A 16,521-nucleotide genomic window follows, 5' to 3' on the forward strand; every position below is an offset into this window, starting at 1 on the left:
ACCAAACACTAACATGTGAGGTTAACAAGTGTTTGATCACAAGGTTTTTTTGTTAAATATTTATACATACATACATACTTACATATATATATACACATATATATGTATATACATAGATACATATGCATATATATACATGTATAATATACACATACATGTATGTATGTGTATATACATATATGTATATACATGTGTGTATATACATGTATATACATATGTATATACGTATATACATACGTGTATATACATGTGTGTATATACATTTGTATATACGTGGGGGCGGCGTGGCGAAGTTGGTAGAGTGGCCGTGCCAGCAATCGGAGTGTTGCTGGTCACTGGGGTTAAATCCCCACCTTCTACCATCCTAGTCACATCCGTTGTGTCCTTGGGCAAGACACTTCACCCTTGCTCCTGATGGGTGCTGGTAGCGCCTTGCATGGCAGCTCCCTCCATCAGTGTGTGAATGGGTGAATGTGGAAATACTGTCCAAGGTACTCAAAGCGCTTTAAGGTAGAAAAGCGCTATACAAGTATAACCCATTTATCATTTATTTATACATGTATATACATGTATATACGTGTATATACATGTGTATATACTTGTGTATATATGTGTATACACACACATGTATATACACACACGTGTATATACACACAAGTGTATATACATGTATATACACATATATACATGTATATACACATATATACACACGTGTGTGTATATACGTGTGTATACATGCGTATATACATGTGTATATACATGTATACACACGTATATACACACGTGTATATACGTGTGTATATACACGTGTGTATATACACGTATATACGTGTGTATACACGCGTATATACGTGTGTATACACATGTATATACACATATATATACACATGTATATACACATGTATATACACACAGGTATACACACAGGTATACACGTGTGTATATACATGCGTGTATATACACACGTGTATATACACATGTGTATATACACACACGTATATACACACGTGTATATACACATGTGTATATACACACACACGTGTATATACATGTGTATATAAATGTATATACATGTGTATATACACATATATACACGTGTGTGTATATACATGTGTATATACGTGTGTGTATATATGTGTATATACATGTATATACACACACGTGTATATACACACACGTGTATATACATGTATATACACATATATACACACGTGTGTATATACATGTATATACGTGTATATACGTGTGTATATATACATGTATATACGTGTATATACACGTGTGTATATACATGTATATACACGCGTGTATATACACACGTGTATATACACACACGTGTATATACACACGTGTATATACACACACGTGTATATACATGTATATACACACGTATGTATATACACGTGTGTGTATAATAACGTGTGTATATACACGTGTGTGTATATACATGTATATACGTGTGTATATATACATGTATACACATGTATATACACATATATACACGTGTGTGTATATACATGTGTATATACGTGTGTGTATATACATGTGTATATACGTGTGTGTATATACATGTGTATATACATGTATATATACATGTGTATATACGTGTGTGTATATACATGTGTATATACATGTGTATACACGTATATACACGTGTATATACACGTGTATATACACTTACCGTAATTTCCGGACTATAAGCCGCTACTTTTTCCCCTCGTTCTGGTCCCTGCGGCTTATACAAGGGTGCGGCTTATTTACGGCCTGTTCTTCTCCGACACCGATGAAGAGGATTTCGGTGGTTTCAGTACGCAGGAGGAAGACGATGACACAATGATTAAAGACTGACTTTTCATATACCGGTAGGCTGGTTATTTTGATAACGTACAGGCGAGCACTTTGTATTACTTTGCACCGTTGTATTATTTGTACTCTGCACGAATGCTGTTCGCCATGTCAAAGATGTGAAAGTTTGATTGAATGATTGAAAGATTTATTGTTAATAAATGGGACGCTTTGCGTTCCCAAACAGTCATCTCTGTCCCGACAATCCCCTCCGTGGTAGCAGGAACCCCTATATACTACGGTAATTACACATCAAAACCCTGCGGCTTATAGTCGGGTGGGGCTTGTATATGGAGCAATCTGTATTTTCCCCTAAATTTAGCTGGTGCGGCTTATAGTCAGGTGCGGCTTATAGTCCGGAAATTACGGTATATACACATGTATATACGTGTATATACACGTGTATATACATGTGTATATACACACATGTGTATATACATGTATATACACATGTGTACATACATGTATATACATGTGTGTGTATATACATGTATATATACACGTGTATATACATGTGTATATACACGTGTATATACACATGTATATACACATGTATATACACGTGTGTGTATATACATGTATATACACACACGTGTATATACACATGTATATACACACACGTGTATATACACATGTATAAACACGTGTGTGTATATACACACACATGTATATACATGTATATACACACATGTATATACATGTATATACACACACATGTATATACATGTATATACACACACATGTATATACATGTATGTACACATGTGTATATACACATGTATATACATGTATATATACATATGTATATACAAGTGTATATATATATACATATGTATATACATGTGTATATATATACATATGTATATACATTTGTATATATATACATATACGGCCGAAAATGCATAATAAAGAAGGAAAAAAACATACATAAGTCGCACTGGAGTATAAGTCGCATTTTTTGGGGAAATTTATTTGATAAAAGCCAACACCAAGAATAGATATTTGAAAGGCAATTTAAAATAAATAAAGAATAGTGAACAACAGGCTGAATAAGTGTACGTTATATGACGCATAAATAACCAACTGAGAACGTGCCTGGTATGTTAACGTAACATATTATGGTAAGAGTCATTCAAATAACTATAACATATAGAACATGCTATACGTTTACCAAACAATCTGTCACTCCTAATCGCTAAATCCCATGAAATCTTATACGTCTAGTCTCTTACGTGAATGAGCTAAATAATATTATTTGATATTTTACGGTAATGTGTTAATAATTTCACACATAAGTCGCACTGCGATTTATAATCCGAAAAATACTGTATGTATATATATTATATATATATATAAATATATATTTATATATATTCATATATATATATATATAAATATGTGTGTATATATATATATATATATATATATACACACACTTACATATATATTCAGATGAAGGCCTAACTGTTAAAAAATCGAAGCATAAGAAAAAAATGAAGTCCAATGTATCGGTACTTGCCACGCAAAAATGTGTGAAATACATTCAAACAAGTGATTCTCAAACTGCCACTAGTGGTACGCGGGCTCCATCTAGTGGTACGCCAAAGAATCACTTGATTAAAGTACAATTTTTTATTTTCCTGTATTCAAACAGTGTTACTGTTCAAACAGTGGCCAAAATATTCAACATACTCTTTAAAACACCATGTTTTAATGAATACTTAGGCCTACTATGCTACTGTATTTAATGTTGGTCATTATGGTGGTACTTGAAGAAAAAAATTTGAGAGCCATTGGTGAATACGAATAAATTACTAAATCATTCTTACCTTTTTGAAGATTTGTGTTGGTGAAAAGGGCGATGAGCGTAGCCGTAGAGGAAAGGAAGGGAAGAGCCATGCGACACCATCTTGGTACTTTGCTTTCTTGAACTAAATAGTGGTAGTCACCTTTTTTTTTGTAATCAAAGTGCTGCCATTCAAGACAAAAAATTAGAGCAAACATTTGGCCAAAAATGTTCATTCAAATTATACGGACAGTGTGATGTATGAATGCAGTGGATGTGAGTGGTTATTATTGGTTAATGTGAGCTGTTCCCATCAAGTGTCTAATAGTGTCAAGGGACAATCACAGCAAGATTTTTATTATTAAAAGCAATCCGTTAAGCCCTTTCACCTCTACAGTGACAAATCAGAAATCATTCATCCAAAAAATGGGGAGACAAGTTTCTACCTGGTTTGGAATTTCCTTCCCAAACAAATCAGTTCACCCCAACAATCTCCTCCACCAGCAGTCCGTCAAAACTCACCTCTTCAAGACAACCATCGTTCTCCCCACATATTTGCTTCCTTTGTTGTCTGCGCTTTAGAAGTCCATAAACGTGCCAAGTCAAGGAGTGGGCACGGTCACGCCCTGTCTTTGAAGATGTCTTACAATATCCAGAATGGAGTCCAACTCCAAGCGGAACGCTTCCAGCTCTCTGGCTTTATCCACTGCCACACACTTCCAGTGTTCCACCTTTGACTGCTGATCACCTTCCACCCATGAACCTGCAATCATCTGGTGGAAGACAATTTAGAGCGGTTACAACTAGACAAGCAATAAGACATCCCAAACTTTGTACAGTATTAGACTTAGTATTATAGTAAAGGATTGTAAAAGTTCAACTCCTACAAGGGATTACTTCTATTCATTTTCTATTATCTTTTTAAAAGGAAAATTCAAAGTCTAAACAATCTAACCAACATAATTACATTTCTTATTGTTACTTTTTGTAGAAGTACTGTTCTACCAATGATTAGTACCATATTTTTCGGACTATAAGGCGCACTTAAAATCCTTTAATTTTCTCAAAACTCGACAGTGCGCCTTATAAGCCGGTGAACCTAATGCAGGGGTCACCAACCTTTTTGAAACCAAGAGCTACTTCTTGGGTACTGATTAATGCGAAGGGCTACCAGTTTGATACACACTTAAATAAATTGCCAGAAATAGCCAATTTGCTCAATTTACCTTTAACTTTATGTTATTATTAATAATTAATGATATCTATCTTTGTGGAAACACTGATCATATTAATGATTTCTCACAATAAATATATATAGAAACAGATAAATATCAATATGCAACACTTTATTTTTATATTTTCTCTAAGTGCACATTCTTCAAATTGAACATTTTCAAATGATCACTTCTAAGACAGTCTTGTCAAATCACAATATCCCATTTTAACTAGCTAGCCACTAACATTTTTTAACAAATCATGAATTACTTTGCACCATGTTTGTACAAATAATAACTCATGTAAAATAATAGTAAATAAATACAATTTAAAAAATAGAGGCAGTTCACTGGTAAGTGCTGCTATTTGAGCTATTTTTAGAACAGGCCAGCGGGCTACTCATCTGGTCCTTACGGGCTACCTGGTGCCCACGGGCACCGCGTTGGTGACCCCTGACCTAATGTATCAGAATCAGAAGAGTTTTTTATTGCCATTGTTTGAGAATGGCTTCACAAACTAGGAATTTTACTTGGCGCAATCGTGCAACATAAAACACATATAACACAGAATAGAGTAACATGAGCTGTAACTGAGCTATCAGGTCTTAATATTGTTCATGTTTTCCATTTAGAAAAATGAATTTAAATATGACCCCTTTAATGCGCCCTATAATCCGGTGCGCCTTTTGTATGAAAATAGACCTGAATAGACCCGCTCATCGGCAGTGCGCCTTCTAATCCGGTGCGTCCTATGGTCCGGAAAATACGGTAACGTTAAAAGTTTACAGTACATAACATCAATTAGCTTGATAAAATGATTAACTTGGGTTAGTTGCCATACCAGGAGATTGACTGTTAATAATATATTTCAAAATATCAAACGTTGTTGTTGTAATTGTGAAATGGATAAAATTGTTTGTCAATTGAATTTTTCTTCAGAAAATAAATCAGTCTTAAAGTCATCCCAAAACTTTCTAGTGGGATTATATTATATTTATTTATATAAATAAATTATATATACATGATGTATTTATTTATAAGCATGTACTTGTCTTTTTCAACTTGTGTAAATTACAGAAAATACCCACAAAATTCTAACTTTTACAACTAATTTTTGTTTAAAAAATGATTCATGGCTAAAATAAATGATTGAAAGTTCAAAATGAAAGACTATATACAGTGCATCTTATTTTCTTATGTTACAGCCTCATTCAAAAATGGAATAAATTAATTTTTGACCTAAAAAATCTACAGACAATACCCCATAGTGACAATGTGAAAAGGTTATATATATATTTACAGTGGTATGTCGTCAGGGCCAGCAAGGCCTTCTCTGCTGGCCTAACATAACCAGAAATTATGATCATAATTAAAGATAAAAGTAATGTTTTATTTACTTTCCCTAAATGTTTAAAAGTATTCATATTCTCTTCATGTCATATTATGCTCCTTCCATTGCTGTTGATTTTAGGTTATAGAGTTTTTATCCAATCAGAATTCAGCTAGCTTATGTTGCTATGCTGTACCAAATCTGCCTGAGCCTTCAGAAACAACAATGCAGGCGTCTGTACGCTGTAAGTGAACGGACACATACAGTGATAGAAGACAGTTGCGATAGCCAATCAGATCATGAGTTGTTGTCAGTAAGGCCTTCTAGATCAGTGGTCCCCAACCTTTTTGTAGCTGCGGACCGGTCAACGCTAGAAAATTTGTCCCACGGACCGGGGACAAATTGTATTTATTTTTTTCCATAAAGAAATACAATCATGTGTGCTTACGGACTGTATTCCTACAGACTGTATTGGTCTATATTGATATATAATGTATATATTGTGTTTTTATGTTGATTTAATTAAAAAAAACAAAAAACTTTTTTTTTTTTTTAAATTTCTTGTGCGGCCCGGTACCAATCGGTCCGCGGACCGGTACCGGGCCGCGGCCCAGTGGTTGGGGACCACTGTTCTAGATGACCTAAGGCGGATATATATTGTGATGTTATGAGCTAGGTAAAATAAGAACTCCATTACCCAGCATGCCACAGTAGTGAAGAGCATGTGCAGCAGCCGCGTTTAGCCATGGCGGCAGCGGGATGTTTTTGATGAGCACGCTGTGAAGTAAACTTTAAGAACTCAGCCAACACGCCTCGTCTGCATCTTTTATGGTTAGACAAGACAACACATATATTTGCAAGGCCATTTTCAAGAAGGATATTTAAAGAGAAATTACATCTTGTGACACGATGTCGGTCAACCCCGGAAGCTCGAATGGGTTCTACAGATTGTGAGTTCAGATATTTTATTTCTTTATTTTTTCACGTTTAATATGTTTTTTGCAATTTTAATTTTGACAGTACCACATAAGATATGTTTTAATTTCTGATGGGGGTTTATTGATTTTTAAATGCGCCAGAAAATAACCCATTTTGTACACTGTTGTTGGTGATTCAATGCCCAGTAAATGTGTTCCTGCATAGTTTTTCTCCAGCAATGGTCATGTGGTGACATAAATGATGGTATTTTGAGAGGTAATCATTGAAGTCGGACATCACTGAAGGCCTCGGTGGGAAACACACGGCCCACCACTGTATATTTACATATTCATATATATACGTATATATAAATATTAGGGCTGCAACAACTAATCGATTAAATCGATTAAAATCAATTATAAAAAAAGTTGGCGATTAATTTAATCATCGATTCGTTGGATCTATGCTATGCGCATGCGCAGAGGCAATTTATTTAATTTATTTATTTAATTTAATTTATATTTTTTAATAAACCTTTATTTATAAACTGCAACATGTACAAACAGCTGAGAAACAATAATCACAATAAGTATGGTGCCAGTATGCTGTTTTTTTTCCAATAAAATACTGGAAAGGATAGAAATGTAGTTTGCCTCTTTTATCCGATTATCAATCGATTAATCGAAGTAATAATCGACAGATTAATCGATTATCAAATTAATCGTTAGTTGCAGCCCTAATAAATATATGTATATATGACAATACATACACGCATATATATGTATATATATATATATATATATATATATATATATATATATATATATATATATATATATATATACATATATATATATATATATATATATACTGTATATACATTAATTTTTACCTCAAAACTCTACAGACAATACCACATAATGACAATGTTTTAAAATGTGTTATATAATGTATATACTGTATATGTCAATATATACATATATACTATATTTTATTTACATTTTTTCTATATTATATATAATTTTTTTGCAAATGTATTCAAACTAAAAAAAAAAAAGAAATCATAAAGACATCCTGAATGAAAACCAACACTAGAGGTGCTGCAAAGAGGAATGGGTGAAACTGCCCAAAGATAGGTGTGCCAAGCTCGTGCCATCATATTAAACAAAATAAGGCTGTACATTCTGTCAAAGGTTAATCAACAAATCATTCATTGAGCAAAGGCTGTATATATACTTATGTACATGTAATTTTTTTTGTTTTAGTAAATGTGCCTTTTTTTTTCTTTCTTCAAACTTTTTCACATTGTCATTATGGGGTGTTTTCTGTAGAATTTTGAAGACAAAATTTAATTCATTCTATTTTGAAATAAGGCTGTAACATGAAAAAATGTGAAAAAGTGAAGCACTGTGAATACTTTCCGCATCCACTGTATATTTTTGAACAGAACTGTATTTGTGGCCAATGTTGAGATCTTGTTTGCTTTTACATTATTACATAATACATTCAAACTTGGTAAACTGAGCCGTGTTACAGTACATGCACAAAAATCACCAGTTTGATTTTATGTTTCAAGCAATTCTACCTGCTGGAGTTCTTTCTCCCGGTGTTGGTGTCTCTGCTCCATGTTGACGATCTTGGACTCCAGACTACGTAGATGTTTCACTCCTGGACTCTGAGCATCTGTTGCATCCTTCAGCTCCATTAACAGTCTGCTTAACTGAACACAAAACAGACAATTTTGTTTTACTGGAGGCGGGCAGCACATTGTTATGCCAACATTGTTTACTTTTTGGAGAGTAAGCTTCCGCAGCTAGTGGGTCCATGACGATGACTTCTGTTTTGTTTGATCAGCCGTTTTACTGCTGTGTTACAGGCACCGTTTGAAAACAACTTAAGTATGCAAATAAACATTTACAAAATATTTCGTACCGGGATATATTCTATGACTTGTAGTCCGGTGTGATTAATGTATGTACAAATATTTATTTCCTTTAAAATACGGTGGGTGCGCTCTACAGCCTGGGATATACAGTATTAGTTTAAAGAGGACGGAATTAAGAAGGTTATTTATTGTTCAGCACAGCGGTGTTATTAACGGGTAGGGTTGTCACAGTATCTGTGATTGTGATGGACCAGTCTGGAAAAAATCCTTGTCCCAGTCCAGCACCTGCCTTCAGTTCTACTAATACAAATAAATATCAGAATGAAACCTGAGTCTCCAAAGCAACCTCTCGAGTTCTGGACACTGCAAGTGCTTCTTTGACCCCATGCAGCTCTTTCAGCTGGTCCTGCAAAAGCTTCACCATTATCTGGTGGGGAAAGGGAGCACATGAAAATATATGTATTTAATTTTATTTCCATAGGACTAATTTAATTTTGCTGACACAATTTGCGCCACGTTTCTTACATCCCGCGTGTTCAGCTGATTGGTAAGGTGGGCCACCTTTGAAGAGGAGTACTCTGTGGTGTGATCTGCACGCAATTGGTCCAACGCCTTGTGATGCTCTGCCTTCAGAGAGGAAATCTGCTGAAAGAAGAGGTCCCTTTGCCTGAAAAGATGACGTGATAATTAGTTAGTCCTGATTTGGCGCTGTCAAAACCGTTTATCACAGGAGGACCAGCACCTGCACAGCTGCTCCTCGGCTTGCACAACATTCGATTTCAGTGCTTCTCTTTCCAGCTCACTGTTTACTTGCAGCAGCTTCGCACGCTCTCGAAGAGCCTCGTTCTCCTGCAGCACCTCTGTGAGGCGACTCCCTGTACAGCGCAGTTTTATGTTATACACAACACGGTGGGACTTTGGATTCATAATTGTTCCAAAATGCCTCACAAAAACTCAATCGTATGAAAACTGCAGCAATTTTTCCAATAAAATAAAATGTAAATCCAATTTATCCGTCCCAGACATCCAACTAACACTGACACTTAATTGACATAGGTAAAAATTTAAGTTTTACATGCAGAAAACAATGCAAAATATAAATGAGAACTGAAACGGATTAATTAACATTTTCACTTTTATATTTATAACACAGACGCCACCCTTGTACTTTACAACAAGTTATTTCCTGAATTGAATAGTGTTTCTCACATTTTTATCAAAATGCTGGCACTCGCAACTTTCTTTGGCCCCATTGTGGCTTATTTTAACTGTACTTAATTAAAAAGCAGAGGTGGAGGAGTGGACATTTTTTGTCTTGGCTCTCAATTCCGCTGAATGATACACAGGAAACTACTTCCTTACGGGGCAAAATTCTCGTCATAAAATATTTGTCAAAAACAAAAGCGACGGTAAGTGTAACCAAGGAGAACCAAAGTATTGTATTGCATTGTAACTTAGCCAGTGTTTTTCAACCACTGTGCCGCGGCACACTAGTGTACCGTGAGATACAGTCTGGTGTGCCGTGGGAGATTATGTAATTTTAACTATTTGGGTTAAAAATATTTTTTCGAACAAATAATTATAATCCGCAAATAATGTGCCGTTGTTGAGTGTCTGTGCTGTCAAGAACGCGGCAGAGTAACCGTGTAATACTCTTCCATATCAGTAGGTGGCAGCAGGTAGCTAATTGCTTTGCGGATGTCGGGAACATGGTTTGTCGTGATCACAATATGCAGACGACAGTGGAAGGCAGTGTGCAGGTAAAAAGGTATCTAATGCTTAAACCAAAAATAAACAAAAGGCGAGTGCCGCTAAGAAAAGGCATTGAAGCTTAGGGATGGCTATGCAAAACGAAACAAACTGAACTGGCTGCAAAGTAAACAAAAACAGAATGCTGGACGACAGCAAAGACTTACAGCGTGTGGAGCGGCAGACGGCATCCACAAAGTACATCCGTACATTACAATCAACAACAAAATAGGAGCGCAAGACAAGAACTAACACTACACACAAGAAAACACCAAAAAACTCAAAATAAGTGACGGTGTGATGTGACAGGTCGTGACAGTACGCCTACTTTGAGACGAGCTATAGTGATGCATGGTTGGTTATGGTTTGAATTTATGTCCAACAATTGCGAGAACGACATTTTACTGTCAATATTTTTTTAACACAAACTCACAAATATTTGATCTATCTTAATAATAATTTGAGATTTACATAATAAATGATTTTCCAGTTTAAGCGGAGCACACATGTAAAGTGAGGCACATTAAAATCTCATCCCCTTCAGTAGACATACCCAGTACATCACAGAGAACAAATTAATTCATATTTTAGGCACACAAATGTAAAGTCATTTAAAAAGGATGAGCAATAAATGCAATTGTCATCTATAAAACATTTGTAAACATTTTTAGAAAGCCTTCCTAGAGACAAAAGTAAAAGGGACCCCATCCAACTTGTTTCAGAGGCTTTTAACATGATTGGCCACTAAAAGTAAATTGGTTTGAATGAAATACTGCCTTCCTCTACTTTTGGTACAAACGCTTGGACTTGGCAAACCCCAAGCTGAACAATTTCAACAGGTTTTCAGCTTTGGTGGAAATCTCGGGATGTTCTCATACCTAACTGTTCACAAGATTTAGAAGTGTCATAGAAATGAGTCTCTATCGATTAAAAACACACCGAGCTCAACTTATGATGTGGCACTTCCACACCATGTAGGACAATAGTACAACATATCAAGCATGCACATACGTCGAATATAATAGTAATGTACGAAAATGACCTTTTGCAAACACAAACATGAAAAGAAAGTAAAGTTCCAGATGCATACCTTCTTTCGGTGAAAATGAGCATCCTGCAGTAGCTGAGCAGCCTGCTTTGATAGGTGATTGTTGTTGTTTGCTCTCTGAAAAGTGTGCGTCACGCCCTAAGTTAGAACCAGACAGCATGCTCCTCCTCTCGTTCTGCAGTCTCTCCACAGTAGAGGTCAACTCATGAATAGTTTGTGTTTTAGTCGTAAGTTTTTGGTTGAGCTGGGAGATGCGGCTAGCATGTAAGTCCTTAGCAAGATAATTATGTCGGCCTGGGCTGGACAGAGCCTGCAGGGAGCAGGTATATATATGATTTAGCATTCATTTATTTACCATGTTATTAAGACAACTAAGAATATTTGAGTACTACACAGACCTTCTGTTTCAGCTGCTTCTTGAGAGTATCAACCTGTTCCTGAAGAAAAGTTTCCTTCTGTTCGTGTGCTGTCTTGATGTGTTCCAGCTCAACTTTCATTCTTTCAATTTGTGACATCCATGACTCGGTACTTGAGGCTGAGATTGCTGCTGCTGCGGCCAACTCTTCTTTCTGCTTCAAATGCTGCTCCATCTCAGCGATCTGATGCTCGTACTGTAGCTACATAGTGAAACACAAACATGCAGTTTAATACACATATCTTGGCATTATCTTTAATCCCGCTGACTATATACAGTAATTCAAATGATATGTGAGTTAAGTATTTTTTGGAGCTGTGATAAATATAGATGAGCAATATTTTAAGAATAGCCTTTTGTAAGTTGCCTTGTCTAACAATGAAAACACTGAAATGTATCGTTAACAAAATATTCTATAATACTAAGTAATATAAATAACAAAATAGTAAAAAAAATCAAACATTTAATAACCCAACTTAGTATTCCCAGCACTACTAAAGTGACAGCAAATGATCCTTAAGCAGTATATGAACCTTCCATTGTGCTGTGCTAGGATATACTGTACTCAGTGGTCCCCAGCAGGGGTTACGGTTACGCAATAATGTGATACAAATAAGACTATTATAGTTTACACGCATCACACTAATTACTGCAGTATTGTCACACCAAATACAATTTAATGCAGAATCAATGGGACCCTTGTCCTTAAAACTCATTTTGCTAGCTTACAGTAAACGCAAGCAATGATGGAGGAGGTTAAATTAAGTACGACAATGTGACGCATGGACAAAAAAGGAGAGTCTTTCAAAATAAAACATCGAAACACAAAAAAATATGAATGTACCAGGCCATAGATACGGGTGTACTGGGCCGCAAAGAAATTAGTTTAAAAAATACATCAATTAAATTTTTTCATACGGGTATCTTATTTTGAAAGGATCCCCACTTAAGCCCGTGCGTCACAGTAGTGCACTTGATTTTGCCTCCTGCATCATTGTGCGAGTTCCAATGATACAACATTAAGGTGAGTTTAATTTGGAGTGATAATACTGTAGAACTCGGTGTGATACACGTATCTTCTAATCGTTTCCCCCTTTTTTCATATTACATTTTGTCACCGATACGCCTGACCTGAAATTCATTTTCTTTCAATTTTCACTTAATTTTTTTCTTTACAAAAAACGTTTTGAAAAAGAAGGGCAGTCTCGCCAAAGCCTTGTTTTGATTTTCATGTTAGCATCGTAGCACGCTAGCAGTAGCCATAACTAATTTTAAATGAATCATTATAATAAAATATTCAAGTTTATTTGCTGTATTACTTAAAAATACAGTTTATACTTGGTAACATGTAAATGGAAAATGTTATATTAAACAAACCGCTTCTACTTTGAATGTAGTACTAATGCATTATCTGTAGACTGCTGGGCTGGACCTTAGTCTTCTGAAACTGTTGCTCCATATTGTGCAGGTTTTGTTTGGCTGCTTCGTCGCGACTGTCCATCTCTGCCTCAATACGTTGTACCCTACGCTCAAGCAGGGTGTTGATGCAGCTGGATGTTGATTTCTGGCTGTTGGCATCACCCTCTTTAGCCGACGATTTTGGGTTCCTGGATCTTAGTAAATTCTCCAGGTGCTTTACCTGGTAAAGTAAAGAAGATCCTTGAGGTCATAAAAAGGAGACAGAAATGCAAGTAAAGAGCTAGATTGTTACTTTTTGTGTGGAAGCCAAACCTGTTGCTCCAAGTCCTGCATCTTTTTAAGGTCTATTGGTTTCTCTCTGATCTTTTTGCGTACAGCGGTACTTTTTTTGCCCACCTCGGTTTTCATTTTCTCGACCTGAAAGAGGGATTGTATTTGATTATGTTTTGGTTAGAAGTTTACATACACTCATCATGGATGATAATATTATTATAGATTTGAACTATTTTTTTCTAGTGTGGAATGATAACGCAAGATGCATATTCAGCAAAGAAAAACAAGAATTAGGTGCACACGTTTTTATTTTTTTTACATTTTCTAATCTACACATGCTCCAAATTAAACATACAGACTCAAGTATGTACATATTGCTAATATTTGATACGATATACAGGGGTTAGTGCGTGTGCCTCACAATACGAAGGTCCTGGGTTCGATCCTGGGCTCGGGATCTTTCTGTGTGGAGTTTGCATGTTCTCCCCGTAACTGCGTGGGTTCCCTCCGGGTACTCTGGCTTCCTCCCACCTCCAAAGACATGCACCTAGGGATAAGTTGATTGGCAACACTAAATTGGCCCAGGTGTGTGAATGTGAGTGTGAATGTTGTCTGTGTTGGCCCTGCGATGAGGTGGCAACTTGTCCAGGGTGTATAACGCCTTCCGCCCGAATGCAGCTGAGATAGGCTCCAGCGACCCCGACAGGGACAAGCAGTAGAAAATGGATGGATGGATGGATGATACGATATTGCTTCACATGCACCAGAGGATTTTAGTGGCCATCCACAAGTGTTTGGTATAATTCTGTCTGGATATTTGACCACTCTTTTTGGCCAAAATTCAACTTATAAGGTCATTTAAATTGATTGGTTACCTGACATGTTCAATAGTGTTAAGATCTGGGCTTTAGGAAAAATATTCCAGAATCTTAACGATAGCAAATTTTAAAAACAGTTTTAATGATTTAATGTCTGGAGTCCTTATGTTGGAATGCCCGACAGTGTCTAAGTTATTGTCATCTAGCTGTTGATAAGATATTTTTGACTTAGTCCTTCTTTATCATTGCATTCCACTTTGTAGTGCACCAAAACAACTCCATAAAACTGTCCAACCAACGCCATGCTTGACAGTTTGTAGAGTTCTGAACGCGGCAGCACGACTTTTAACAGGGGCCAGGAAACGCAAGCATATAACCCCAATTCTTCAGAGTTTGCACTGGCTCCCTGTTCATTTTAGAATTGATTTTAAAACCTTGCTGTTTGTTTTTAAAGCTTTACATGGACTGGCACCTCCGTATATCTCGGACCTCACCCAAATTTACACTTCTGTGCGCGCTCTGAGGTCCGAGAGCCAGCTCCAGCTCGTGGTGCCCAGGACGAGACTTAAAACCAGGGGAGACGTGGCCTTCTCTGTGGTCGGCCCTAAGCTCTGGAACACTCTGCCCCTCCATGTTCAAACTGCTTCCACGGTGGAGTGTTTTAAGTCTCGTCTTAAGACCCACTTTTATTCTTTGGCTTTTAACACTACGTGAGTTGTGTGGTCTTCTGTCCTCTGTGTTTTTTATACATTTTGATTTCTATTTTACTGTTTTAATTGGTTTTACCCTTTGAACTCGTTTTTTTTAATCATATTTATTTTTTATATTGTTTTTATATTGGTTTTTTTTATTCATTTATTTTTTGTTTTTATTCAGTCATTGGTGGAGCATAATATTGTTTTTAATATTGTTTTTAATATTGTTTTTAACATGGCTGTGCAGCACTTGGGAAACATTCTTGTTGTGTAATGTGCTATATTAATAAAGTGGATTGGATTGGATTGGATTCTGGCTTTCGCCTTGACTCCTAATAACCTCAATCTTGGTTTTGTTTGACCATAAAACTTTTAAGTAAGGCATTTGGCATGTCCTTTTGGGCAGCTGCAGCTTGGTGGTTCCTGGGTTGGTCTGATTATCATAAACAATTTTCTTTAATTAGAGGGCGACAGTTTGAGTATTCTTTCATGGAGTAACTTGTACTTGTAAAAGTTATTGTTGACGATTACCTTGGAATCTGCAGTTGTTTAAAAAATGCTCAAAGACTTTCCCAGCGTGTGTAAATCTCCAATTCTTCTTCTTGGATCTTCACTGAGTTCTTTGGACTTTCACATGTATTGGTCCATCCAATGAGTGTTGTCACAAAATGTTTTTACACTGGAAAAAAGAGAAACTGCAACCTGCTGTGTATCATTCTACTTATCAAAAAGTTTAGGTGTATGGATATCAGTGTTGCCAACTCCTAAAAGTAGCTATTAGCTGCCCTAAAAGATGCTAAAAGTGGCTACATGAAGTCATTGCCTCATTTGCATAGTTGGTTGCAATGGATGTTTAAGAAGAGAGAAATAATGTCATAGGAGACATAAATGAGTTTAAAAAAAAAGCTAAGTATGAACTGCAAATGAACATTTGCCTGTTGACTCTTAGTTTGTTTTCTTTAAATGTTATCAATTCTGTTTTGCCTTTTTAAATTTTCCATCCATTCATCCATTTTCTACCGCTTGTCCCTTTCGGGGTCGCTGGAGCCTATCTCAGCTGAATTCGGGCGGTAGGCGGGGTACACCCTGGACAAGTCGCCACCTCATCGCAGGGCCAACACAGATA

The 16,521-nt window shown here is 36.2% G+C and overlaps 1 protein-coding gene across 5 annotated transcripts in view; it reads right to left on the reverse strand.

Moving 5' to 3' along the window:
• Positions 1-3,643: 3,643 nt before the first annotated feature.
• The window catches only part of cep162 (centrosomal protein 162), a 461,180-nt gene continuing 448,302 nt past the window's right edge, over positions 3,644-16,521 (reverse strand). For all 5 annotated transcript variants that reach the window (XM_062063760.1, XM_062063762.1, XM_062063761.1 and 2 more), the window contains 9 exons: positions 13,922-14,026; positions 13,623-13,829; positions 12,174-12,392; positions 11,818-12,085; positions 9,721-9,853; positions 9,504-9,645; positions 9,307-9,405; positions 8,679-8,813; positions 3,644-4,404 (listed from right to left, as the gene is read on the reverse strand). In XM_062063760.1, coding sequence (XP_061919744.1) covers positions 4,234-4,404; positions 8,679-8,813; positions 9,307-9,405; positions 9,504-9,645; positions 9,721-9,853; positions 11,818-12,085; positions 12,174-12,392; positions 13,623-13,829; positions 13,922-14,026 — 1,479 coding nt within the window. In that variant the 3' untranslated portion in view covers positions 3,644-4,233. The remainder of the gene's footprint in view (positions 4,405-8,678; positions 8,814-9,306; positions 9,406-9,503; positions 9,646-9,720; positions 9,854-11,817; positions 12,086-12,173; positions 12,393-13,622; positions 13,830-13,921; positions 14,027-16,521) is intronic.

Source organism: Entelurus aequoreus, linkage group LG11 (assembly GCF_033978785.1).
Source record: "Entelurus aequoreus isolate RoL-2023_Sb linkage group LG11, RoL_Eaeq_v1.1, whole genome shotgun sequence".
Classification (NCBI taxonomy): domain Eukaryota; kingdom Metazoa; phylum Chordata; class Actinopteri; order Syngnathiformes; family Syngnathidae; genus Entelurus; species Entelurus aequoreus.